This window comes from Sminthopsis crassicaudata, chromosome 2 (genome assembly GCF_048593235.1).
Source record: "Sminthopsis crassicaudata isolate SCR6 chromosome 2, ASM4859323v1, whole genome shotgun sequence".
Taxonomy (NCBI): Eukaryota; Metazoa; Chordata; class Mammalia; order Dasyuromorphia; family Dasyuridae; genus Sminthopsis; species Sminthopsis crassicaudata.
Window position 1 is genome coordinate 264022115 of NC_133618.1, and position 26912 is coordinate 264049026.

The following is a 26912-nucleotide window of genomic DNA, read 5'->3' on the forward strand; positions in this document are numbered from 1 at the left end:
CTTCCACAACGATTCGATAAAATTAAATCTATGAGGATAAAATGAAAAAACAGGGGTAAATCTAATTCTTTAATACTGAATGTTCAGTCTAGCATTTTTGAAGGTTTCCACAGATTCCCAACTACATCTCTAAACTTATTTTAATATTGCTCTCCTCATGGACTCTCCAAAAACTCAAACTGTTCTGTTACTTGTTTCTGATTTAACATTCCATTTCTTGCTTATTTGTCTTTGCACAAATGGCTCCTATTAAGGGCAGTCCTGAACTTGTCCCTTGAACTTGTCTTTTAGAGTTGCCATATCTTTCAGAAGCACTGGACCCAGAGCACAAAGGAATCCCTGAATATGTCAAAGATGACCTTCCTCCCAAGTTGATATTATTTGTTGTTGCATTCCAAGAGGGACTTCCTGGGTGTCCTTTGAAGGTAAGACAGGTGACAACCAGTCTGTTCCAAGTTGTGATAATGCTTATGTAGTTAAGGCCCTTTGCAGATAAGCAAACTCTTCTATATTCAAGATCTAACAGTTACAAAGGGAAAAGACAGGTTTTTGTCATTATCTTGCTCCTGCTTGTGGAGAAGCACCTTTTCCCCACCTTGCTGCAGCGGTCTCCCTCCCATTTCATATCCTTTTCTGTTATCCCCTACTCCCTTTGTCTTGCTATTATAAAAAGATGAACTTCTGTAAAGACTGGAAACCCTTTGTGTTCCACACACATGCTCATTTCTCTTTCATCTGTTTTTCACATATGTCTCATGATAATGTGATTGCCTGTTGACAACTCCAATGTCTTGAATGTACTCTCTCCTCACCTCTACCTATTGGAACCCCTAATTTGCTATAAAATACATTTTGGGAGTTTAGGATAAAGGTGGAGAGGAAGGGAATCTGGAACTCAGAGTTTTAAAAACAAACGTAAGAAATTGTTGTACATATAACTGGGGAAAATTTTTTTTAAATATATTCCTTTCTACAATACTCTTCTTTATATATTGTCTTTTTGTATCAGAATACAAACTCCATGAAGGCACAAGCTATGTTATTGCTTCTAGCTGTGCAATGCCTGCAACGTAGTCAATGCTTAATAAATGTTTAATAAACCACAATAAATAAATAAACAAATAAATAAAGAACTAGAATATAGCAGAGATGCTGCCTTCCACTCAAGGCCTCTCAAGGATCCAGTAGTTAATAAGATGCCATAATATGATGTACTGAATGCTGAACTTTAAAGTCCTGGTTCAAATTTTGCCTAGATACTTGTTGGCAATATAATTCTAATTAACTAATTTTTCTTCTCTTCTACCTCCTCATTTTCTCATTTGTAAAATGGAGATAGTGACTGCACCTATTTCATTGAGCTCTTGTAAATAAGGAAATACATTAAAGAACTACGCAAAGCATAACATTATACAAAAATCAAGCTCTATTAGGGCTCCTTTCATCTTGAAATTACTTTGTATAAGCTTTTACATACTTAGTCTCTGTGTGTGAGGAACAGGACTGCTTTTGTATGCTCACTACCTATGGCATATACCTCTTGGTACTCAATAGAAATCTGATGAATTGAATCAAATGGAGTGGCATTGAATATGGAGGTAGAAGGACACTGATAATGAATTCATAACAGAAATTAATAGATACATTTTTGTTAGAAATTTGCTCCCAATTAAATATGTGTGTGTAAAATACAGATGCACATATATACATACACACATACAAGTATGTGTATATGTCTATCAAAAACATTTTAGCAGACCTAGGGCATATATTTGGAAGGAAAGTAATTGTTTAAATTGAAAGCAAGTGACTGATGACTTGGACTGATTATACTGGTACATTACACCATAATTCCTTATAATTCACAAGTTTGGGATTGAGAGGCTACTCATACAAAAATATTTTCCCTCATATTTACAGTTTTTGGCTGTCTTGATGAATCATCATGCTAACACCAGGAGGTAAGCAAGGTAGGTATTATTATCCTCATTTTACAATTGAGGGTCCTGAGGCTCAGGGACATTAAATAACTTGCTAAAGGGTCAAACAGCTAGAAAGGGTAATTGGCTCCTAAACTGGTGCTCTTAGTACTATGTTAGGATGCTTCAGAATATTCAATTTGAGGTCTTTTCCAGCTCTACCTTTATGGCCCCATGATGTGGACTTTTCATCTAGGACACTTTTGAGTCTCATCTCACTTAACCCCACTGCAACCTAGTAGATAATGAAAAACCTCCCACTGAGGAGGCCAATAATAGGGGGGAAAAAAAACCTGTCCAAAGTCTAACTGTGAGCCCCAGGTAGAGGCCGAGCTGTCTTAATCAGAGCTGGCTAGCCCCAGGAAAGACAATAAAACCAGTTATTCCTCCCTTGAGTATCCTTACCCTACTCCCTCTGGGCATCTCCCACCAGCTCTTCAGTGATCTGATGTTAATCCCATTGGATCACATCATCACCAAAGGTATTAGCCTCTGTTTCTAGGGCCTTTCCTTCCATCCAAACTTATTTCTACATATTAGCTCTCTGAGCCTTGCTTTCTACCATATGACATTATAGGGTAGCATATTTTAACTAAGTAGGCACATTCCTTCTGATGTGTTAATTAAAAGATGTGATTACATCTCCTGCTTAACTCAAAACTTTAACCTGACTAAAATTCACTTCTTGAAAAAGCCTACAAGAAATGTTTAAAAACTTCAGACATAGAATAAGGGACAGATTTTTGGTGATATGAATGGTTCAACACCCTTCAGTGGCACCATGTATATAGTAGCTCAGTGTGCCTATATCTGAGATCATTCTTTCCCATGCTTACACGCATTATTAAACCAACCATGGAGCCACTTCAGCAAAGTCTAACTTGAGAGGCAGTAGGGAAAAACAAACCACTTCTGACTTCTTGACATTACCCCTCTCACCATCACACTATAACACTAATAAAGCAGTAACCTAAGCATAGGGTAGTGCCAGGTATTTAGGAAGTTAGTTAAATGGACACAGTTTTAAATACAATGTCATTACTTAGGAAATGCCCAGATGAGTCATTAAGTGACAAATATTTCAGAGACAAACAACCAGAGGGAGAAACTTCTCATTCTCGTGGCTTTGTTCTCTTTTTTCCTTATTTCGACTTGATATGAAAGAAAAATTTCTGATAATTTGAGACAGTTGTCCTGCCTCAAAAGGCAGAGGAGTCCCTTTCTTTTCTTTTTCTTTTTTAATTTAATTTTTTTGCTTACATTTTTATGTTTCAAACTGTTTTTCATCTTCCTTCCCTACCACACACTCAAGAAGGCCATCACTTGACAAACCAAGGGGGGAAGGGGAAGAGGGGGAAAAGGAAAGGAAATACTTCTATTTATCAGTTCTTTCTCTGGAAGTGGATAGCATCTTTTCTCATAAGTCCTTTGTAGTTGATTTGAGTATTTGTAATACTCAGACTAACCTAGTCATTCACAGTTATTCTTTGATTATTGCTGTTACTGCATACAACATTCCTTTGGTTCTTCTCATTTCACTCTTCATTTTCTTCCATGAGTATGTTTTTCTAAAATCAACCTGCTCATCCTTTCTTACAGCAAAGTAGTATTCCATTACAATCATTGTTACAACTTGTTTAGCCATTTTCTAAGTGATGGGCATCCCTCAATTTCCAATTCTTTACCAACACTAAGAGAATCAATATAAATATTTTAGAATGCATAAGTTCTTTTCCTTCTTCCCTGATCACTTTGGGAAATAGACCAAATAATGGTATTAGTGAGTCAAAGAGTATATACCGTTTTATAACTCTTTGGGTATAAATGGAATTCCTTTTAACAGATGTTTTCAAGTTGAGGTTATATTACTACCTGTTAGATATTATAAAGAGGATTGAGTTGGCCTGTATGTCCTAAAAGTCCCTTTCAATTCTTAGATTTGACATATAAATTAGCTATGAAAATGAAAAAGCCACTTGTTACAGGGTCCTCAGTTTCCTTATATATAAAATGAGGAAAAATTTAACCTACATACCTCAAGGTCTAATGAGAGGCCTTTGATTACCTTAAGCACTATTTAAATGTATATATACATATATACATTTATTTTTCCTGTCAACCAGAATAAATGGGCTAGATGCACTCTAATATCCTTTCTAGCTTTTAAAATAATAAAAATATATGGCATAGTAGAAAGAGAATTTGGATAGAAACTAGGAGATCTAATGATAATTACACCAATTCTTGATATATAACCAATCAGCCAGAACTAGGTATGAATGAGGACTGGATACCTCCTTGAATCAAAAACATTTCAACTGAAAGCTACAGAAAGATGGCTCTACTTGGCTGAGGGACTTGACAACATCTTGTAGGATCTACATATTACCAGAGAGTTAGTTCAGAACCTGAAAGATGTGAGTGTCTGGAAAGAGGACAGAGAAAGAAATAAGAATGAATCACTTGGATTTGGAGAGAGAAGCACATTTTTTTCTTGTTACATTTTTGTATTCAAGATTGTTTCTACCTTCTTTCCCTATCACACACTAGAGAGGGTCACCATTTGACAAGGAGGAGAATATAAAACTTTAGTATGCATACTTCTATTTATCAGTTCTTTCTTTGAAGGTGGAGAGCATCTTCCATCAGTGGTCCTTTATAATTGATTTGAGAATTTGTGCTGTGACCTAGATCTTCTCCCACCTCCATCTGCAAGTTTCAAAAAACCCAAAGATTTTAGATTTCCCCCTTTGTCACTTACAATCAACATTCTAAGTTTCCCAGGATTGGCTGATGACAGAGTCTGCATTGGGAGTCAAGAACAAGATTGGACATGATGAGGAAATAGATTCAAATGTTTGCAAAAATTTCAGCAGAAAAACTCTATCATATCTAAAGGAAGCATCCTAAAAACTCTAGCTAAAGTATTTTAAGGAGCTGTAAGTTACCCCTTTGCCATGTGCTTTGGCCAAAGTTTGAATCTGCTTTACCCCAGACTCTGCATATAGTGATGGAAGAACATGTCACAGATTTGAGAGAAGAATATTTTCTACCAATTGTTTTTACAATACTGTACCTCCTTTTTTTAAAACCTTTTTCTAACTAATTATATCTGCTAATTGATAACAAATGATAATAGTGGCAGGAAGCACAATAGTTGTACTTATATGTTATAGCTTTAGAAAATGACTCCAACTCCTTAGGGCTACCTCTAAATGCCAGAAAGATGTCAGAATGGTTTCCCCAGGCTTCAGCAGGTACTAAAAACTGACTGTTTTGATGATGCCAAGGAAAATTTCATATCAGAATAAGTGAACCCTCTACAGAACAGTAGAGGAGTAGACATAAAGACGACTCTAATACACAAATATTATTTGAAAGTTGCATTAGAGAATTGAAGAACAAAGTGTTGTGTGAAGTCTGAGAAGACTAATATTACTATTAATAATAGTAAGCATTTGTATGGCATTTTCATGTTTTCTTTTTTGTTTTCCAGTCATTTCTACTGGCAATTTCTCTAGCAGATCAGTTTGCATGGCATTATTCCCATTCTCCAAATAGGGTCAATGAGTCTTAGAGAGCTTGCCTGACTGGTCCCAGGCTACAGGCCAGCTTTGAGGGAAGTTAGAAGGACTGGTTTAGATAAGCTGCATTTGGGACATTGCCATAGGTCTTTCCAAAACCATAGACCTTGAGATCTATAAGTTGACCATTCTCTTAAATTCAGGGAGTCTCTGCTTTGTCCCCAGACCAGAACCCTAGGTACTAAAGCCTAGATCCCATAAGAAAAAAAAAAGGCACTTAGCAGCTCCTGTGTGCTATAGACAAATAGTTAAGTGGAAACTGACTGCCAAACATATATACACAGAAATCTTTCTAATATGATTATATAGCATCATTTACTGTCAGGATAACTGCTAGGTATTATTTTTCCCTTCTTTCAGAAACATTTTAAGACAATAGCACCTTTATCACTGCCATATTTTTGCACACTTCAGTGACTAGCGACTATTCAGAGTTTGGATGGCCCTTAGCAAATGGTCCTTCTCATTATCCACTGTGGATTAAAATTAAAAAGAGGTGGGGGAAGAGAGAAAGAAACTCAATAAATAGGTTTAAGAGGCAAATACGTTATAGTCACTGTTAGCAAAGGATTTATCTTAGTTCTCTTGCTGTTTAGGAAATAAATGCTGGTTGCTTGGCTTAAGAGAAAAGAAATAAGGCTTGTTGATAAGTAATCATCATAAATCATCAAAAAGTAGCAGAAATATGGTTAATTGTCTCTTATAGGTTTCAACAGATTTAGCAGGCTAGTTATATCAACTATAATCTCTAAGAAAAGGCCTATAACAAGGATGACGTCAAGAGAATATCAAAGGAACATCAACAGTGTAATGACAGACCTAATACTGACTAGAACCAGAAAATTGTACCACTCTGAAGTCATTTTAATCTTACAGTAAGCATCATTCCTTTATCTAGGCTGACCAAATCTGTTCATATGATTAACTTTATTCTTTTTACAAATGCTACCAGTCTTAGGGCCACTTTGTTACTGAACTGAAGAAAGCAGAATAAAACCAGTCTAAGTTGATGGAAAGGAGCTGGTTCCAAAGTAGTCAGCTTTTCAATCCCCACATTACCTTACTCTTATTCTGTACACAAATTTAGACATCTTTGGTATATATTTCCTTCTCATTTCCACATTTTTAAAACTTTCTTTTCTCCTTTTTTTTTTTCCAGAATCAGTGCAGATATCAACTTTCTTGATTTCTCCCAGTTAAAAGTGATCTTTTTCTTTAATGCTTACCAAAATATTTCAAATTATTATCTCCTTTGCACATTTACTTTGTATTGTATTTATTCACCCCCATGTTAACCCCTTCCCATTAGATTGTAAATTCACTGAGAGAAGGGAGAATGCCATTTTTAAAACTGTATATCTAGCACCTACTAGAGGATTACATACTTAACAGGAACTTGATCAATATCTGTCAAATTGATGAACACTGAATGAATATGCAGTAGTCTCATCCAGTATGCCAAATACCTGTCATGATTCTAATTAGCTCCCTCATGTCAAATTGATTAAGTTCAGGGCTACAAACCATAATCATCATTTTTAATACTTCAAAAGATCTGTGACTTTCACAAGTGTTAACTCTAAGCAGTATTATGTTACAAAATACTGAAGAACAATGAATAGGAATTTGTAGAAAATTTGACATGATGTCCAAAATTTAACTGGAAGGAAAAAACCAGACCAAAACAATGGAACATATCTGTCAACATTTCTATAATAAATCATTTTCATCATCACAGAATCACAGTATTTGGCTCCCAACACTTCAATCTTTGATATGCTATGTAAGAAAATGAAATCTGCACTAATAAAGATGAAGACAAAATACACGTTTCACCAAGGTAAGAGTGCATAAAAGAAACTTATGTTTTTGGCAACACAATTTTGAAAGAACTGAGGGATCATTTTTTAAGATATCAGAAAGTATGGAAAGTACCAAATGACCCGAGGCGGGGAAGGTATCATAAATGGTATTATTTTGATAAAGCAATTAAGACATAAGTAATTACTGATCCAAATTCCTGCTTTCTCATATTTATAAAATTATTGAACATCGTACACAGCAATATTAAAATTATGTGATGATCAACTCTGATGGATGTGGCTCTTTTCAACAACGAAGTGATTCAGGCTAATTCCAATAGATTTGTGATGGAGAGAGCCATCTACATCCAGAGAGAGGACTATGTGGGACTGAATGTGGACGACAACATACTATTTTCACTTCTTTTTTGTTGTTTACTTGCTTTTTTCCTCATTTTTTTCATTTCTGATCTGATTTTTCTTGTACAGCATGATAAATGTGGAAATATGCATGTTTAACCTATATTGGATTACTTGCTGTCTAGGAAAGGTGGTGAGAGGAAGGGAGGGAGAAAATTTTGGAATAGGTGAATCTTGAATGTTTTGCAAAAGTGAATGTTGAAAATTAATTTTGATGTATTTTGAAAATAAAAAACTTTTATTAAAAAATTTTAATATATTTATAAAATCAATGTTTATAAAATTTTTGTGAGAATGGTCTACACACTATCAAAAGTAGATTTGAAGATATGAGATAAGAAGAGACAGGCTTTTCAAACACTCAGCCCTTGATGACTAAAGGAAACATAATGGATCAAATTTTGTCTAAGGAACATAATAATATCACACTATCATTTGTTGATCATGAAAAAATACCTGAAACTAGATCAAAATGTGACAATATCAAAGCCTCTTCTCTAATAAAGTGCCACGAATTGAGATCATAAAATATTCCTTGTTAGATGCAAAGGGATAATTTTGTTCAATGATCTTTTGAATATTAACAATTATCAAAGGATAAAACAAGAATTGTATGCCTATAGGTACCTATCACTGTCATTTTCATTGTTTTGAATGAAGATGTGTTGGTTTTAGTGCATTTGGAGAATTTACTACTGATAATTCTGGGTTTCACTGATATTTAGAAAAGCATTTAATTTTGTCCTCTAAACTTATCGCTACCTCCCTCTTCCTATTCTTCCATCTTCAACGTGTACCATCCCATACACCTACCACACATCAGTTTTATGAAAAAATTCATTCTGAATTCCAAACTAACCACTTAGAAATGGACTTTTGGAGCACAACACATTTGTAAATTAGAGTTCTCCTATATGAACCTTTATTCATTGGTGGAGATTATCTGGGAAAACATGGGCTTTCTGCCTCAACCCTATTGCTCAAGTAACCCTGAGCAGGGAATGAAATCAGAGCTGGGTACAAAGAATCCCAACCTAAATTAATTTGTGTCTGACTGCATTCTAAAATGAATTGGGCAATATCTAATGTTTTATATTATTCACATTTAACTTTTTCCTTGATTTGGATAATTGGGGCATATCCCCTTAGAAAGAGATTCAGTGGAAACAAGTAACTAAAATCATTTTTGCTTATTATATTAGAATATTACTAATAATAACAGTATTACTAATATTCCATTCTGAATGGAGTTGAAAACTTGTGGTTAGGTAATTGTATCCACAATTATGGTATAGTATGTTTGTTTTTTTCCCTTTTGGTCTGATTTTTCTTGTACAACATGACAAATATGAAAATATGTCTAAAAGGCTTGAACATATTTAACCTGTATTGGATTACTTGTTGTCTTGGAGAGGGGATAAAGGAAGGAGGGGAAAAAAATTTGGAACACAAAGTCTTACAAAAATGAATGCTAATGGACTATCTTTACATGTATTTAGAAAAATATGATATTATTGAGAAAGGAAAAGAAAAGAAAAACAAAGATAAAGTGTGAGAAATTTTAGGGCAAAAAACCCCAAATAAGTAAATAAAACTTAAGCCCTTTTTACATTTTAAAAATGGTACACAAAAACATTTTAAATGCATACAGAACTTCATATTAAATATCTTCTGGGAGGAGGAAGGGAATATTACTAATATTGAAATTTTCCCCAGAACTCCTTTCTGAATCATTTGGAATATCAGGATTCTGGGGAACATGGTCTGGGAAACAACAGTCCAATACAAAATATTCCAATTTTCCCAAGAGATCACTGGGGCCCAGAGAGATTGCCTCATTTATTGCAGGTCAGGGAGTAGTTATGACATAGGACCTTCTATACTTACTTTCTCCTTAAATTATCCAAATCAAAACCCCCTTTTCCAGAAACATTTCTCATACCTGCTAATACTTCTATACATGAATAAGTACAATCTACTGATTTATTTGAGAATTACTAATTTGGGAATTTCTAATGAATTATTCCAAAAATCAGAACCAAGTTTTTAAAAGTCTAGATATGATGGAATTACTGAAGTAGACCAGTTATTTCCCTGACTTCACAATTTTGCCAGAATAAATCTTGTTCACACTGGTGTATAACCAACAAGCATATACTTAGTGATATGACAAAAAAGTGAAGATTGTCACTTCCATGTTAATATCAGTCATTTTTCTTAAACAAAACAAAACAAAACAAAACAAAAAAAACCATAGGTCCTAGTGACAATTATGTTACTCCTAGAACCTGACTTTCCCTTCCTCATTCAAATAGATATTTTATCTGGGAGCTCAGAAATACAATAGTATTTAGGCTCCAAGCATGAAATGAGTAATTCACCTTGGCCTTCCCTGGTTTAACCAGAATCATGGACTTCAGAGGTCATCTTATCTAATTCTTTCATTTTACAGATGAGGAAATGGAGGCTCCAAAAAGTGAATTGACTTTGCCCAAGGTCACACAGGTAAATAAAAGATAGAACCAGGATTCCATGAACTGGGTCTTCTGGCCCCATATGCAATTTTCTATCACACTAAAAATAAAATCAGTAAATTTTACTGATTCACTTAATCACAATTTATGAATCTGCTATGATATGCATGAAATTATGCTAGATGTTGGGTCTTATGGACCCAGAGGAAAAAAGATAACACAATTCTTGCCCTTGAGGAATTTGAAATCCACTAGGACAGAGTTTTTTAATGTGGGTTTAATGGATAGATTTCAGGGAATTCAAAAACTTGAATTAATTAATTAATTAATATTGAAATATTGAAAATATTAATTTTCACTAATCTTTAACTAAAACTTAGTTATTTATTTCAATTATGAATTTAAAAAGCCAGACATTATTATGTTCTGAAAATGGGTCCAAAGATTTCACCAAACTGCCAAAGGGGCCTAGTGACACACATATAAAAACATTAAGAACTAGGTGGAAGAAGGAACGAGGCATACACATTAGTATGATACACAGTAGCATAGGGACAAGAGAAACCCAATCACAGGCTCTATGAAAATTTGAAGAACAAAAGTCTACTTATAGTTGGGGGAGGGGGGGTGAGAGCAAGTTTCATAAAGGCAATGCATCTGTACTAAGCCTTGAAGCAATGGAAGAATTTTCATAGGTAGCTACAGAGAAAGAGTATACTCCAAGAACAGAGAATGAATTACATGAGTGCATGGGACTAGGTAAGAATAAGTCAAATTTGGCTGGACACTAAGAGAGGTGAAATAAGACTGAAAAAATAGATTGGAGTAATTCATAGTTGTAACATATTCCATCTAATTTTTAGTCCTAGTTTTCTTTTCTATCACAAAAGAAAATCTGAGGAAAGACTAAAGGTATTCACAAAATTTTCCTCAGCCTATTATTTGTGGGATGATACGTCACATGGGGGAAGGAAGACATTGAATTCTTGTAGTTCTACTTTAGCTTTAAGGGAGCAGTTTGCTGTGGCCCAGAGTGACTCTGGCACATCTGGAAATGTCTCTGATCGTAGTGTCAGAGGAAAGGATGGAGAGCTAATTGGAGAGACATGTACAGAATGGGTCCAGGTTGGACTGAACGGTATCTACTTCCATTCCATCTGTTAAACCTGTGATGTATTCCTATTAGAGGAATTTAACAAAGCAGAGATGACCTGGACATGGGGGAATCTTTTTGTCCTTTAACACAAAAACCAGCTCCGTCTCAAGGCTTAGGAGAGCCAGAGAGACACCAAATGTATACCTTGTGGCTATGGTTCATTTTGTGTCAGCTTTTCCTTCTTTTCTACCAAAAAAAAAAAAAAAAAAAAAAAAAAAAAAAGATGCTGCTTCTGCCCTCTTGTGCTTAAATGGAAAATTGCAGCTCCCCCTTTGTGAGCTCCAAATGACTTGTATAATTTTCTGAATGACTTTTCATAACTGAAGGGAAACCAGCTGGGTTCATTATAAATTTGTGTTATCCAACTTTGACTAGGCCCTCACTGGCAGCGAGGTGGTACAGGGAATAGGGAGGTAGACATGGAGTTAGGAAGATCTGAGTTCAAATCTTATCTCAGACACTTTGCTGTATGATCCTGCTCAAGTCAGTTAACCTCTCTGTGACTCAGTTTCCTCATTTTAAAAATTAGGTTAATAATAATACCGTGCAATACCTCCCTTCTGGACACATCATGGCAAATGAATATCATGTAATATTACTGCATCATAAGGAATGAGTATAATAAGGGTAGCTAGGTGGCCCAGGGAATAGAGTGCTGGATAGTGTGATCAAATGAATAAACATATGTAGAATGTTCTGCAGACTTTAAAGATCTATATATTGCTAGTTATTGTTAATATGAGGTGACTAGATGATAAGAGTGTTAGTTTTGTTGTTGTTTGATCATTTTTAGTCATGTCTGACTCCTAGTTGGCCCGGATGGTCATTTCCTCTCCAACTCATTTGTCATATGAGAACATTAAAGCAAACAGGATTAAGTGATCACACAACTAGAAAGTGTCCATGGGTAGATTTGAACTCAGGAGGAAGAGTCTTCCTGATTCCAGCCACTCAGCTGGCCCAGCCGTGCTGGACCTGGAGTCAGAAAGATGAATTTAAAACTATCCTGATATAAGAATGTAATAGAATGTTATTGTCCTATAAGAAATGCTGAGCTGACTGATTTCAGAAAAGCCTGGAAAGACTTACATGAACTGATTAATGAATGAAGTGAACAAAACCAAGAGGGCATTGTACACAATAACAGCAAGATTATGTGATGATGAGCTGTGATGGACATGGCTCTTCTTAACAATGCAGTGATTCCTAACAATTCTAATAGACTTAGATGCCATCTGCATCCAGAGAGAGAACTATGGAGACTAAGTGTAGGTTGAAATATAGTATTTTCATGTTTTTTGTTTGTTTTTTTCTTTCTCAGGTTTTGTCCTTCCTTTATTCTGATTTTTCGTGTATAAGCAGGATGAATACGCAAATATGTTTAAAAGGATTGTACATATTTAACCTATATCAGAGTGCTTGCTGTCTTAGAAAGGGAGAAGGTAAAGCAGGGAGGCAAAAAGTCTTACAAAAATGAATGTTGAAAACTATCTTTACATGTATTAAAAAAAAAAAAACACCAAATAATTGAAAAAGGGGGAAAAAGAACCCTATCCTGAATATTTATTAGTTCAGAGACCTAGAGAAGTCATTTAATTTCTGTCTGCCTCTGCTTTGTCATTTATAAAAAGGATACAATATCACATGCCTTTCAGGATTTTTGTGAGGATAAAATGAACAGAATATCTACAATGTTTTATAAACCTTAAAGTGTCATATAAACACTGGCTATTTTTATGATTTAATTCCTCCCTAATTGATTTCCCAATTAACTATCCAGAGAAGTTATTCCAAACTTTCTCTTCTCTCAAGGCTCACTCTGTCTCAAGTGAAGGCTTTGCTTCATATTTTACCTAGAAAATTAAGACCACACTAACCTCTTTATTCTTCACATTGGCATTCCATCTCTTATTCCCATGCATTTGCACTCATCAACCCTTATGCCTGAAATGTAGTAGTACCTCATCTCCATATCTTATTTGCCTCTCTTTCTTCAAGACATTGCTGAAATATGGTCTTTCCAGATTCTAGCACCATCACCTTTCCCTAACTACCTTATATTAATAACTACTTTGCATTCATATGTATTCATTCTCTTTTTGTTTTTTCTATATATGTAAATATATATATATATATATATATACATATGTATAGATATATTAGCTATATATCTACATGTAGTTGCTATCTCTTTTATTACAATATAGGCTCCTTGAAGACAGGAATCATTAACTAGGCATGGACCCACACTTAACACCACATACTAAGATAAGATCAAAATGGGTCCAAGATTTAGGCATAAAGAATGAAATCATAAATAAATTAGAGGAACATACCTCTCAGACTTGTGGAGGAGGAAGGAATTTGTGACCAAAGAAGAACTAGAGATCATTATTGATCACAAAATAGAAAATTTTGATTACATCAAACTAAAAAGTTTCTGTACAAACAAAACTAATGCAAACAAGATTAGAAGGGAAGTAATAAATTGGGGAAACATTTTTACAGTTAAAGGTTCTGATAAAGGCCTCATCTCCAAAATATACAGAGAATTGACTTTAATTTATAAGAAATCAAGCCATTCTCCAATTGATAAATTGTCAAAGGATATGAACAAACAATTTTCAGATGATGAAATTGAAACTATTTCCATTCATACGAGTGTTCCAAGTCACTATTGATCAGAGAAATGCAAATTAAGACAACTCTGAGATATCACTACACACCTGTCAGATTGGCTAAGATGACAGGAACAAATAATGATGAATGTTGAAGGGGCTGTGGGAAAACTGGGACGCTGATACATTATTGGTGGAGTTGTGAAAGAATCCAGCCATTCTGGAGAGCAATCTGGAATTATGCCCCAAAAGTTATCAAAATGTACATACCCTTTGATCCAGCAGTGCTACTACTGGGCTTATACCCCAAAGAAATACTAAAGAAGGGAAAGGGACCTGTATGTGCCAAAATGTTTGTGGTAGTCCTTTTTGTAGTGGCTAGAAACTGGAAAATGAATGGATGCCCATCAATTGGAGAATGGTTGGGTAAATTATTATATATGAATTTTATGAAATATTATTGTTCTGTAAGAAATGACCAGCAGCAGGAATACAGAGAAGCTTGGAGAGACTTACATGAACTGATGCTGAGTGAAATGAGCAGAACCAGGAGATCATTATACACTTCAACAACAATACTGTATGAGGATGTATTCTGATGGAAGTGGATATCTTCAACAAAGAGAAGATCTAACTCAGATCCAATTGATCAATGATGGACAGAATCAGCTACACTCAGAGAAGGAATACTGGGAAATAAGTGTAAACTGTGAGCATTTTTGTTTTTTTTCCCCCAGGTTATTTTTACCTTCTGAATCCAATTCTTCCTTTGCAACAACAACAACAAAAATTCGGTTCTGCACATATATATGGTATCTAGGATATACTATAACATATTTAATATGTATGGGAATTCCTGCATCTAGGGGAAGGGGTGGAGGGAAGGAGGAGAAAATTCAGAACAGAAGGGAATGCAAAGGATAATGTTGTAAAAAATTGCCCATGCATATGTACTGTCAAAAAAAATTATAATTATAAAATAAATTTAAAAAAATAAAAAGGGACAAAACAAATTGAAAAAACAAAAAAGAAAGAAAAAGAAAACAGGAATCATTCATTGTATTTGTATCCCCAAAGCTTAATATGTTACTTGATACACAGTAGGTCTTAATAAATGATTGTTAGTTGACTGACTGTTGTTGGCCACAGTTCTCAATACAGTGTTTTCCAGAAATACTTTGCTGAACAAAAGTAACCTTGTTTTTCAACTGGAAATTCAAGTGGAAATCTTGTCATTTTAAGGTTTTTCAATCATTTAAGATCAAAAATTAATTATGAGCAGCTTATAAGGAGTCATTTTGAAAATGGCTGTGGGTTAAAATAAAAGGATAGGCAGAGTTCCCCATTTCAATAGCCAGAAGAACTCAAAAGACAAATAGTGGAAGTAATATTAAATTCTGTTTATACCAAAAGCTAAAAAATCAAATCAAATCAAAAGTTGAAAGACAAAGAACAAACTTCACTTCTCAATTGATATTTTAGACCACTACTATGGTCATTCTTGGATACTTCACTGTGGTGTGGAATAGACTTAACTTCTTGAAAACTATATCAGAGGAACACAAATTCTAGGGAGATATAATGAAAAAAGGAAAGGATATGATATTAAATCATGACCCTCACATTTGTGTTATTTTGGACAAGTCATTTAACCTACTTAGACTGGTAAAAGGAAAGTTAGATTTGATGACTTCTAACATTCCACCTGGAAAAGCTGTAAGTAAACTCCAGTTATAACTACATATCTATCTGTCATTTGAGGACCAGGGCCAAATTTGGAGAGATTCATAGACTCATAGATTTGTTAGAAGGGACCTCAAGAAATCATCTAGTGTAGAAATGCCTTTTGATTTGGTTATAGAAGTACACTTTATACATGTTTTAAAGGATTTTTCAAACTTATTGATCTGTTAAGTTTATTTATTTATTTGCTCTTTTTATGTGGCACAGTGGATAGAGCATCAGCCCTGAAATCAGGAGGATCTGAGTTCAAATTTGACCTCAAATACTTAATACTGCCTAGCTGTATGACCCTGGGCACGTTACTTAACCCCAATTGCCTCAGCAAAAAAAAAAAAAAAAAAAAAAAAGTTGAATTTTTGAGAGGGAAAGGGGAAAGGATATACTGGGGGGAAACCAAGGGAATGTGAAAAAAAAGACATCAATAAAAACTTACTTTTTTTAAAATGGTAAATTGATCGGTTGACCATAAAGAGAACATCTTTCATAACCCAACCCTTTCCTGTCTTTCTAGTCCTCTTATTCCCCTGCATGTTATCTTACAATTCAATGACAATGGTCATTTTGCTTGGTTTTTAACAAAACAATCCATCTCCCAGCTCCATGCATTTTCCCTGGCTGCTCACCTTGACACTTTCTCTTTCTTTGCTTCTGAGTTTCTCTTGCTTTCTTCAAGTCTCAGCTAAAATTCCACTTTCTAATCTCTGCCAACTTGCCTTACTGTTAGTGCCTTCCTTCTGAGATTGCCTATAATTTATCCTATTTATTTATTTGTACATATTTGTTTACACATTGTTTCCTCCATTAGGCTACATGCTACTTAATAAGAGACTATTTTTTGCCTTTCTTTTATCCTTTGCAAATAATAAGTACTTAATAAATGCCTATTGATTTTTTTTACTCAACTTAATTTATGTACCTTTTATACATATTCACAATAGCCCTATTTGTAGTAATGAAAGGCTGGGAATACAACTGCATGCCCAATGATCGGGGAATAACTAAACAAATCATAGTTATATGAATGTCATGTATATTGCTGTACTATAAAAAATGAGTAAAATACACTATAAGAGTATAAGTTGGATTTTCTTTAAATCATAGTCATTTAATTTCATCATTACACAATAATAAACTTGTAATTAACTGTATAAAAATATGCACTATCCCTTCCATGAAGCATCTGGATAGTTTTTTTTTTTCCTCCAGAAAGAAAGGAAGGGAGGAAGGAAGGAAGGAAGGAAGAAAAGGAGGAAGGAAAGAAGGAAAAAAGGAAGGAAGGAAGGAAGGAAGAAAGGAAGGAAGGAAGGAAGAAAGGAAGGAAAGAAAAGAAAACTTAGTTATTTTGCATTTTGATAGCTCTGTCAAGTCAAAAAGACTGATTTCAAGCATGAGATCTGAAATGAAATGCTCAGTGAAGATTAGGCCTAAAAATATTTTGGAATCATATCTTCTAATTTATCAACCAAATTATAAGCACCTATTATATGCTTACAGTGTTAGGAATTCTTTGACTTACTATGGGTATAAGTACATAAATGATAGTTCCTATCCTCAAGGAGTTGTTAGTCTCCTGGGAAATTGAAGGGACATTGATGTGATTTCTTCAACTTACTTTTTCAAAAAAATTCAACAAGAGATTAACTTATTTGTATGGTACAGATATTAAAATTAAATTCTACTTATTGATAATAATATAATATGCTTTCTCCTTCATAAAAAGCAAGTAAAAGTGAACGAGGAGCATGAAGATACAAAATAAAGAAACAAAAAAGTGCAAGGCAAAGATTCCAGTATCTAGTCAGGTAGTTTCATAAGAACATCCACAAAACTTGGAAGAAAAGAATATCAAAGTTAAGGAATTTCAAAAAATAGACCTTGACTCTAAGTCAGATTTTTGTCTTGTCCAGAAACTTTTGTGTCATAGTGCACAGAATGCCAGATCTTGAAATCTGGAAGACTCATCTTCCTGAGTTCAAATATGGTCTCAGACACTTACTAGCTATGTGATCCTAAGCAAGTCACTTACCCTCATTTGCCTCAGTTTTTTCATCTGTAAAATGGACTGGAGAAAGAAATGGCAAACTCTAGTAATTTTGTCAACAAAATCCCAAGTGGAGTCACCAAGAGTCAGACACAGCTGAACAACAACAATAAGGAATGAAAAATATGAAGAATTCAGGGGAAAAAAACCCCACAATAAAACATAAAAATTGAACCATCTAACTGAATAATCAGAGCAATTTACTTTTTAAATACATTGACTTTGGAAGTAAATAGTGATATCAACTTCCCACCTACTTGACATAGATGCTGTGAAAACCAGTGAAACAAGTACAAATTGCCTTATACTACATGGATGAAAGCTAAAGAAATTCAAAATATAGTCAGCTTTCAAATGTTCTTGCTAAAAGAAGGAAGGAGGACTGGCATGAACAACAGAAAATGGTGGTGGGTATTGAGGGAAAACCATTTGGAGATGGAAAATTGGATAAAAGTGATTGACAAGGTATTAGTATATACGACTAAATGTTTACTTTTACTCCTATTACTCCATGTGTCTTGTATTGAACTCAGAATTTAGTAAAGTTCCTGGCATATAGTAGGCACTTAATAATGTTAGTTGACTGAGTGGTTTTATGAACAAAAAGTAGTTTTGAAAGTTGGTTTGCCCCAATCTTTGATTGAGGTGCTTTATGAGACATTCAAGGACCAAAAATTGCTAAGTCTTTGCCTAATTTGGAAATCAGAGCCCACCAACTGTATAAGACTATTCATAAGCAGAAGGACCAGTGTGGCTTCTTCCGGATACCTGTATTTCTGGATGGCTACTTGTTGAGGGAATGAACAAGTTGCATTACTTCTTTCTGGCTCTACTTGATAAGTGTGACTAATATACCTTGTTACTATGGTAACTACAGTCATAAAATGGCTAAGATTAAAAGGTATTTCTATAACACTAAACTCATAACAAGACATTTTCTAAGTAGTCTGGGAAACAGAGAGACAGATTTTTTTTTTAACTGAACATAAAAACGATCTCTTCCTAGATTGAACTGAATGATTTTTTTTTTGAGCCTAATTGATTAAAAAAATGTTTTTTTGGTCTAGAGCACCATTTTCATTATTTATAAAATTCTTAGTAAGGAAACTCCTACCAATACACATTGACATGCTCAGCAACTTGTAATCTCTTTGCCTAGAGACTGAGAATATTTACCCAGTCACATAGTCTGTGTGTGTATGTGTGTGTGTGTGCGTGTGACAAAATTAGGACTTGAACCCAGAGCTTCCTAAATTTAATACTGGTTCTCCCCTATGCCACAGTTGCCTCTCACCAAATATTGCAAAGATGACAGATCTTGATCTGGAAGGCACTAACTAGAAGGCAACCATCTACTCCAAATCCCTTATTCCACTTTTCTTACCCCTGGCCAACTGTGAAAAAATAGAATCAATTGTATTGTAGCAATGTCAAATTAAATCAATTGTGTCTTTTGTGGGAGACTGTAGCAATGAGAGGAACTTTAGTATAGGTGAGTCAGGAAAAACTGAGTGTGTGTACATTACCTCTGACATGTCCAAAGATAAGTCATGCAAGGATATGCAACTCTCTAAAGCTTCCCTAGTAGGACAACAGAAAGAACCTTAAGTGTTTGTTATCTTTCCCAATCCTCTGATGTTACATTTGAAGCAAAACTGAGTTTAAATAATTTGCCCACGGTCACACAAGAAGTACTATAAAAAGCTTTCAGGTTCAGGTCCTATGACTTTCCCTTGCACCATATTGTTTCCCCAAATTTCCTTCTGTAATAAGACATATGAGAATGGTTGAGTTTCCACAAAATCACATAACCTTGATATAGTGGCCTAACAATGAAAGTGACTTTACTTTTCCTTTCAAAGTGGAAAGAAAGTGTAAGAAGAAATAAGATTAAGGTAGGGAGAAGAATTTTGAAGAATAGGCAACAAAAATGGCAACATTCCAGCTGGGCATTTTAGCTGACCTTGGCATATGGCACTATTGAAGCTGTGTGTTTCAGGGATATTTTTAGATTAGTTTTGTACTGATGCCAGGGTCAGTTCATTTGGATCTTGCTATCCAAATGGTTCTAATTTAGCTTTGCCTGTAATTTGCATATTCTCATTTGACAATGCCATAATAAACATTGTTAAATGTTTATCATAAAGCAATTAAATATAGCATAAAAATATGAAATGTGGATTGGCTGTGATATAACAAGAGAGCATTACTGCAGTTTAAAAGGTAGGGAAGAGCTGTGATCTTAGGAGAGCTTAGAAAACTTGGCAGAGGAATTCAGCTTTGATATGGTACACCATAGGCTGTTGATAATCCTGACATTATAATAATCCCTTACATTTATATAAGGCTTGGTGGTTACAAATGTTTTGAGTATATTATTTCATTTGATCCTGTCACGAATTTTGTGAGGGGTAATTTGATTCAATGTGTTTTGTAGGATTAATCTGGCAACAGTATGTTATATGGATTGGGGGTAGGGACGAAGAAAGAAAACAGGGGGAAAAGCCTAGAGGAAGGAAAACCAGTTAGGAGGCCATTACAATAATAGGAATTGAAATGATGAGGTAGCTAGGTGACACAGTAGATAGAGAGCTAGCTCTGAAATTAGGAATACCTGAGTTCAGATATGACCTCAGACACTAGCTTTGTAACGCTGGAAAAATCACTTTAATGTTTGTGTGCCTCAGTTTCCTTAACTGTAAAATGAGGATAATAATCACACCTATTCTCCATGGTTGTTATGAAGATAAAATGAAACAATATTTGTAAAGCATACAGTGTCTGGCACAGATTAGACATCCAATTAAAAGTTGTTTTCTTCCTTTCCTTACCCTTTTCTTGCTTCTTTCCTTGGATATGGGTATTGACATTAGGAATACAGAGAAAGGGACAAATCTACTCTCAAAACAAAAGTGAATAAGATATAGTGACTAATTACCTGTGAGATGTCAAAGAGAAGAGAGCCCCCCAAATTACTCAAAAGTTTCAAACTTGAGAGACTGGAAGAATAGTAATGGTTTTTATAAGTAGAGACAAATCAGAAAAAGGACCAGTTTAATAGATGAGGGAAGATGATGAATTTGGATTTAGATAAGTTGAGAAGACAATGATAGACAACAAAAAGAACCCTGCACTCAACCACAGAAAATATACGTTCAATCTCTGACTTAGCAATTTATTAGGTATGGACCTCAACTTCATCAATAAGAGTATGAGATCACGAACTCAAACTTTAATTGCAAGTTTGCTTTAAGTTTATAACATTCATCTTTTTGCACTAGTACTACCTAAATTTCTCTTCCCCAAAACTTAAGAGAGTAGAATTTTTTTAGGACTGCATAATATTTACCAGGATCTTAAAATCCTAAATATAGTCTAAATTTTCTAAATTATAGGATTTTTAAGGTCTCTCCCAACTCTGACATTCTATGATTCTGACACTGACCTGGAAGAGTAGCATGATCTCATTCAAGAGGGTACTCCCTCCAAAGGTACAGATTACAACCTACACATACCTCCTCATGCTGTGATTCTTACCCATATCCTCCCAGCATATTTCTCTATCCAACATCATCAGGAACCTTCGTTTTTGCCAGGATAATTAGATGATAATGTAGGATATAATAATTTTACAATTAGGAAGTCATAGGAAGACATAAATAGAGTCAATACTTTAGGGAACAAGGCCTAAGAAGAAATGGGGATGGAATAAGAGAGGCAGGAAACTGTGCGATGACATAGTAAGGATCCAAACTCTACAAGGTAAGTAAATTATTCTATAGGACTACATAAAGATATAATAGGAAGATTAATACAAGCCCAGCCAACCTGTCCTGAAGTGGACCTGAAAGTCCAGGTCTTAAAGGATGGTCACCAAAACAACAGGTGTTTTTAGTCATATAAGCTCATGACAAGTTTCTATTAAGGCATAAAGAAGTTTCAAGTTGCATTCAACTTGCCCACACTGAAAAAATCATGAGCCTTTTGAAATAAATACTATTCCTCCTAAAGGAGGAATCACGCATTTATGAAGTTTACCAGACACTATGTTAAAGTTGATAATACAAATTAGGACAAAAAGAGTCATTGCCCTCAATGAATTTAAATTTTAATGAAGAGAATGGAGTTCTGGACTTTGTGTATTTGAAATATAGTTACATATTAGTTGGGCAGCTATGTGACACGATGGAGAGGGCACTGAGCTAGTAGACAGGAAGACTCATCTGAAATAAAATCTGTTCTCATTTAGCAGTGTGACGCTGGACAAGTCACAACTCTATTCACTTAAGTTTCCTCATTTATCACATGAATTAAAGAAACAAAGTGACAAACTACTCCAGTATCTTTGCTAAGAAAATCCCAAATGAAGTTATTTAAAAAATGGATATGAGTACAGATATACCCCAAACTGCATAAAATGGGACAATATCAGAAGAGTCCCACACAGTAAATATGTGTGTGGGTGTGGATGTGTATACACATACACACAAGTTCTTAAAGATGTTTCAAAGCATTTCTGAGAGCATAATTCATCATGTTTGTAATAGTACATACCATACCATAGTAGTGGACATAATTACCTAACCACAAATCTTCAGCTTCATTCAGAACAGAATTTTTTCCATGGGAACTTTTTCTTTTTCTTTTAAAATGCAAGCAGCATGATGAAGGGAAATGAGAATTGGATTTGGAGTGAGGAAGTAAATAAGCATTTACTTATTAAGTGCCTGATATGTGCTAGACACTGTTAAGAGTCAATAACACAAAGCAAAACAAAACCAAAAAATTAACCTGAGTTTATTGCCTCTGAAACACAGTTGTGTGACCCTTGCTAAAATAACTGACTTCTCAGACAACTCTAAGACTATAGTTGGGAGGAAAATCGGCGCCTAGCTATATTGGTAGCCAGAATCTCAAGAAGCTCCCAATACTAATGAAATCACAAATCACCAACAACAACAACCACCACAACAATGAGGTAATCCATGATAAAGGAAGATTTGTTGTTGTTGTTGTTTTTGTTTTTATTTTGACACAAAATAATCAGGGTTGTGACTTGCCCAGGGTCATACATCTAGTAAATATCCAAGTGTCTGGGGTCAAATTTGAACTCAAATCTTACTGACCAGTGCTTTATCTACTTCACCACTTAGCTGCCCCCTACTTCTAACAGTGGGAACATGATCATGAAATTCTTGGTCTTTAATCAATTTTGACCAAAATCAGTTTACATTTATATAATGTATTACCATTTACAAAGTGCTTTACACAGCAATAGAGGCTTAGGCTAGGGGATATTATTGACCAGACTGTAAGCCCCTTCCTTGAAGACAGAAACTACAGTGGTTTTAGTCATTTTGTTTTTTGTCTAGCCAATTCTTATGACTCTGGAGGAAAGAGAGAGGCTGAAGACTTTGCCAAGCTTTGCTTCACTTAAATCCATTTCATATGTAAGTTAAGACATCACACTTGTGATGTTATTGATTCTCTTCAAGAACAAAGGATGCACAATACACCACCATTACAAAGACTAACTCATGTGATTTTAACAATAATCTTTTCGTAAGAATTACAAGTATGATCAACTTCATTTTATAGATCAAGAAACTGAGACTCAGAGAATTTATGTAACAGATTCAAATCCAGCATTGACATATAAATCAGTGCAATATTGATTGATAGAATAAGGATAGAGTTAGTCCCTAACTCTATATAAAATAAAAAACTTTATTTATAAAAATAAAATAAAACTTTATTTAAAAATGTAAACACCATTCTTTACTCAAAACAGATGCCAGCAGGATTTGGCCTTTGGTCATAGTTTGCATAGAGAACTCCCAAGTGAAGAGACTCTCTCTACTTATGCAAGTCAGTACTTTTTTTTGTAACTTATAATTTTACGGAGTTGCCTAAAGCAGAGATGTCAAATAGCCTCCAGTACTCCCAAGGGCAGCCAGAACCAGATTAAGATATAATTGTGAAATATTTAACAAAATGGATAAAAATACAATGAAACATATGCAATATTCTGAGTCACTATACAGGTTGCAGAGATCCTCATGTATGGTTTAGCAGCCCTCCACTTCTATTCAAGTTTGACCACTAGAGCACAGGTTCTTAAACTATGGATCATGATCCTATATGGGGCCTTACAACTGAATGTGGGAGTTTGTGAAGTTACAATTTATTATCAGTAAATGTTTGATTTGTATGCCTATTTTATATACCTATCTACTTAAGGTCCCATAAAAATTTCTCAGGCAAACAGGGTAGTGAGTGGAAAAAATTTAAGAAGCCCTGCAATAGAACACCGAGAGGTTAAATATTTGGCTAGAGTCACATGGCCAGGATGTACTATTTACAAGTATTGTTGTTCAATCATGTCTGATTCTTCAGGGTTTTCTTGGCAAATATACTGGGGTGGTTTACCAAAATTTAAGTGTCTTGTCCAGGATCACATAAGTAGTGAGCATCTGTGGCCACATTTGAACTCAGACCTTCCTGACTCCAGGTCCAGTATTCTCTCTACTATGCTCAGAAGTCATGATTGTGATGTTATTGGTCCTCTTCATAAACAAAGGCCAAACAACAAATATTTATAAGCACAATATGCTGAAGGAAAATATTAAACTGATGAAAAATGTTAGATCATCATTTTATTTTCCTTTTTATAGGAATATGATGTATTCCTATAAATATATATATATATGTATATATATACATTATGTTCCTTTTAACAGTAAATAAAAATTCTAATAAACTCTCATTTTTAATTTTCAGAAATTTAATTTTCAGTATACAAATGAACAGGATCCAAGATATTAATGGAAACTCTGAAAGTCACATGAACCTTTTCTCCAAGACAACAGCTAGGTGACTAAGCACACATTTCCTGCTTTTACAAAGATACTGAAGTATAATGCAGTCAGAGGAGCTTAATGGAAATAGTTGTTTGTCTAAATCATAACAGTACCAAGTTACTGATCTAGATGCATATGTTTAGGCAGGCCCAAATAAAGCCTTCTGGATTACTGGATGTGAAGAGCTGAAAGGGAACAAACATTTATCAAGCTTCTACTTTGTTCCAGGTATACTGCTAAGCATTTTACAAATATTATATCATTTAATCTACATCATTCGAAGCAGGTTCCATTTTTATTTCCATTTTACATTATGATAGAGCACAAATCTTCATCATCACACCCCCCCCAAGCTTGGTGTAGCCCTGTGTAAATATTTGTGTGTACAAAGCCTAGAAAAGCAAAATGGTAAGAAAAGAGAAGAACAAAGGGGATGTGACAATTTTTTAAATCAATCATTTAACAAAAGCCAAAGCAAAACCAAAAAGGGGTAAAACATGATAAGTACCTTCAATGCTCTGTGGACCCACAAGATTCATAGCCTGATGAGCAGGATATTCTACTCGAGGCCGGGCAATACCTAGTTGTTCCATCACTCCATGGAGCAACCTCTGAATATCTGCTTCTGAAACTCGGTCTGGAGTCCGAGGACTATGAGCGGATGACAGAGTCCATCCCAATGCCAGCCAAAATGCCACTTTGTATAAGACTGTGGGCAGCATCATGGAACCTGTTATCACCTATAAAAAGAGCAATGAGTTATCAACTAGACACAAGGAGAAAGGTGATTGTGTGTGATTTTCAAAAGAAGGAAAAAGTTGGAAATTAAAACTAACATAAATCCTGCCAAAATTCTAGGTGCGTGAGTGTTTAGAAAAGGAAAGAAGTGAACATTATGCAGTGTGGGTATATTAAGAACAAGTCAGGTCAAATGAGCTATATATTTCTTTTTGCTGTCAAGGATGTATTGTTGGAAGACCCGGGAGAACTGCTGAAATACATGGGAACCACCTGACAGTGGCTGCTGGAGATCCAACCCAGAATGGATCTCCTCTTATGAGAGAATGATACAAAGAGACAGAGGCAGTTGCTGTTCTCTGACCTCTCTCTTCTTTCCTCTGCCTCCAATTTATCTCATTCTCAGTCTATAAGCAACAGCAGTGTCAGCAAAGGCTGCCTTACAGTTCCTTCAGATGTTATGATCCACAGCATGGAGGTTCTCAGAGAATTGACCTGCCCCTTAATAGTGTATCTTGATTAGCATAGTCTTTCATAACACTCTTCTGGGCAAGATGCAGAAATGCGGGACTGAATGACAGATAGTTATGGCTCAGAATTGGCTGACTAACCAATCCCTAAGTATGGTGATGAATGGATTTATTGACTTCCCATTGGAGGAAAGAGGGCTCTGATGGAATGAAACTAGACCATCTTTGGCACTATTCAGTTTGAAATGTTTCCCAATGACTTAGTGGAAGATATAGATGTCATGCTTTTAAATTTTTAGATGACATATAACTAGGAGGGGCAGCTAATATATTGGTGATCCAAAAAAAGGGTGCTGATAGTCTGAAGCTAACAAGGGAAAATGCTTTTTTTTTTTTTTTTTTTTAGTAAGGGAAAATGTAATTATGGACTAGATCTGTGATTTCAGTGGTATATGAGACTCTTGGATAAGAACACTCATTCTATTATTTAAGTCAATACTCTCCAATGTATATAGTTTCAGAATTGCCCAGAACATAGAGAGATTTAAGTGACTTTTCAGAGGCTAGACTTGAACTTCTAGCATTAAAACCAGATTTTTATCATGATGCCATTCTATAATATAATCACAGAATTCAGCCCACTTCTAATAGACTTGTGAGAGAGGTATCTGCATCCAGAAAGAGGATTGTCTGAACTGAATGTGGATCACAACAGTCACCTTTATTGTTGTAGTTTGCTTTTTTTCCCCTCATTTTTCCCTTTTTGAATTGATTTTTCTTGTGTAGTATGAGGAATGTAGAAATATGTATAAAAGAATTGCACATGTTTAACATATATTGGATTACTTGCTGTGTAGGGGAGGAAGGGAAGGGAAGGAGAAAATTTTGGAGTTTTGCAAAAATGTTGAAAATTATCTTTGCATATATTTTGAAAGTAGCTATTATTTTTTAAAAGTTATCATTCAGAAAATTCAGAAAAAGAAGAAAGTGAATAAAGTCAATAAAAATTTTTGAACATATACTAGGT

General features: G+C 34.8%; 1 protein-coding gene across 3 annotated transcripts in view; it reads right to left on the minus strand.

Annotated features, from left to right (window-relative positions):
* Positions 1-26912, minus strand: part of SCG5 (secretogranin V) — a 192270-nt gene that overhangs the window by 39123 nt on the left and 126235 nt on the right. For all 3 annotated transcript variants that reach the window (XM_074289198.1, XM_074289197.1, XM_074289196.1), the window contains one exon: positions 25186-25417. In XM_074289198.1, the coding sequence (XP_074145299.1) occupies positions 25186-25402 (217 nt within the window). In that variant the 5' untranslated portion in view covers positions 25403-25417. The remainder of the gene's footprint in view (positions 1-25185; positions 25418-26912) is intronic.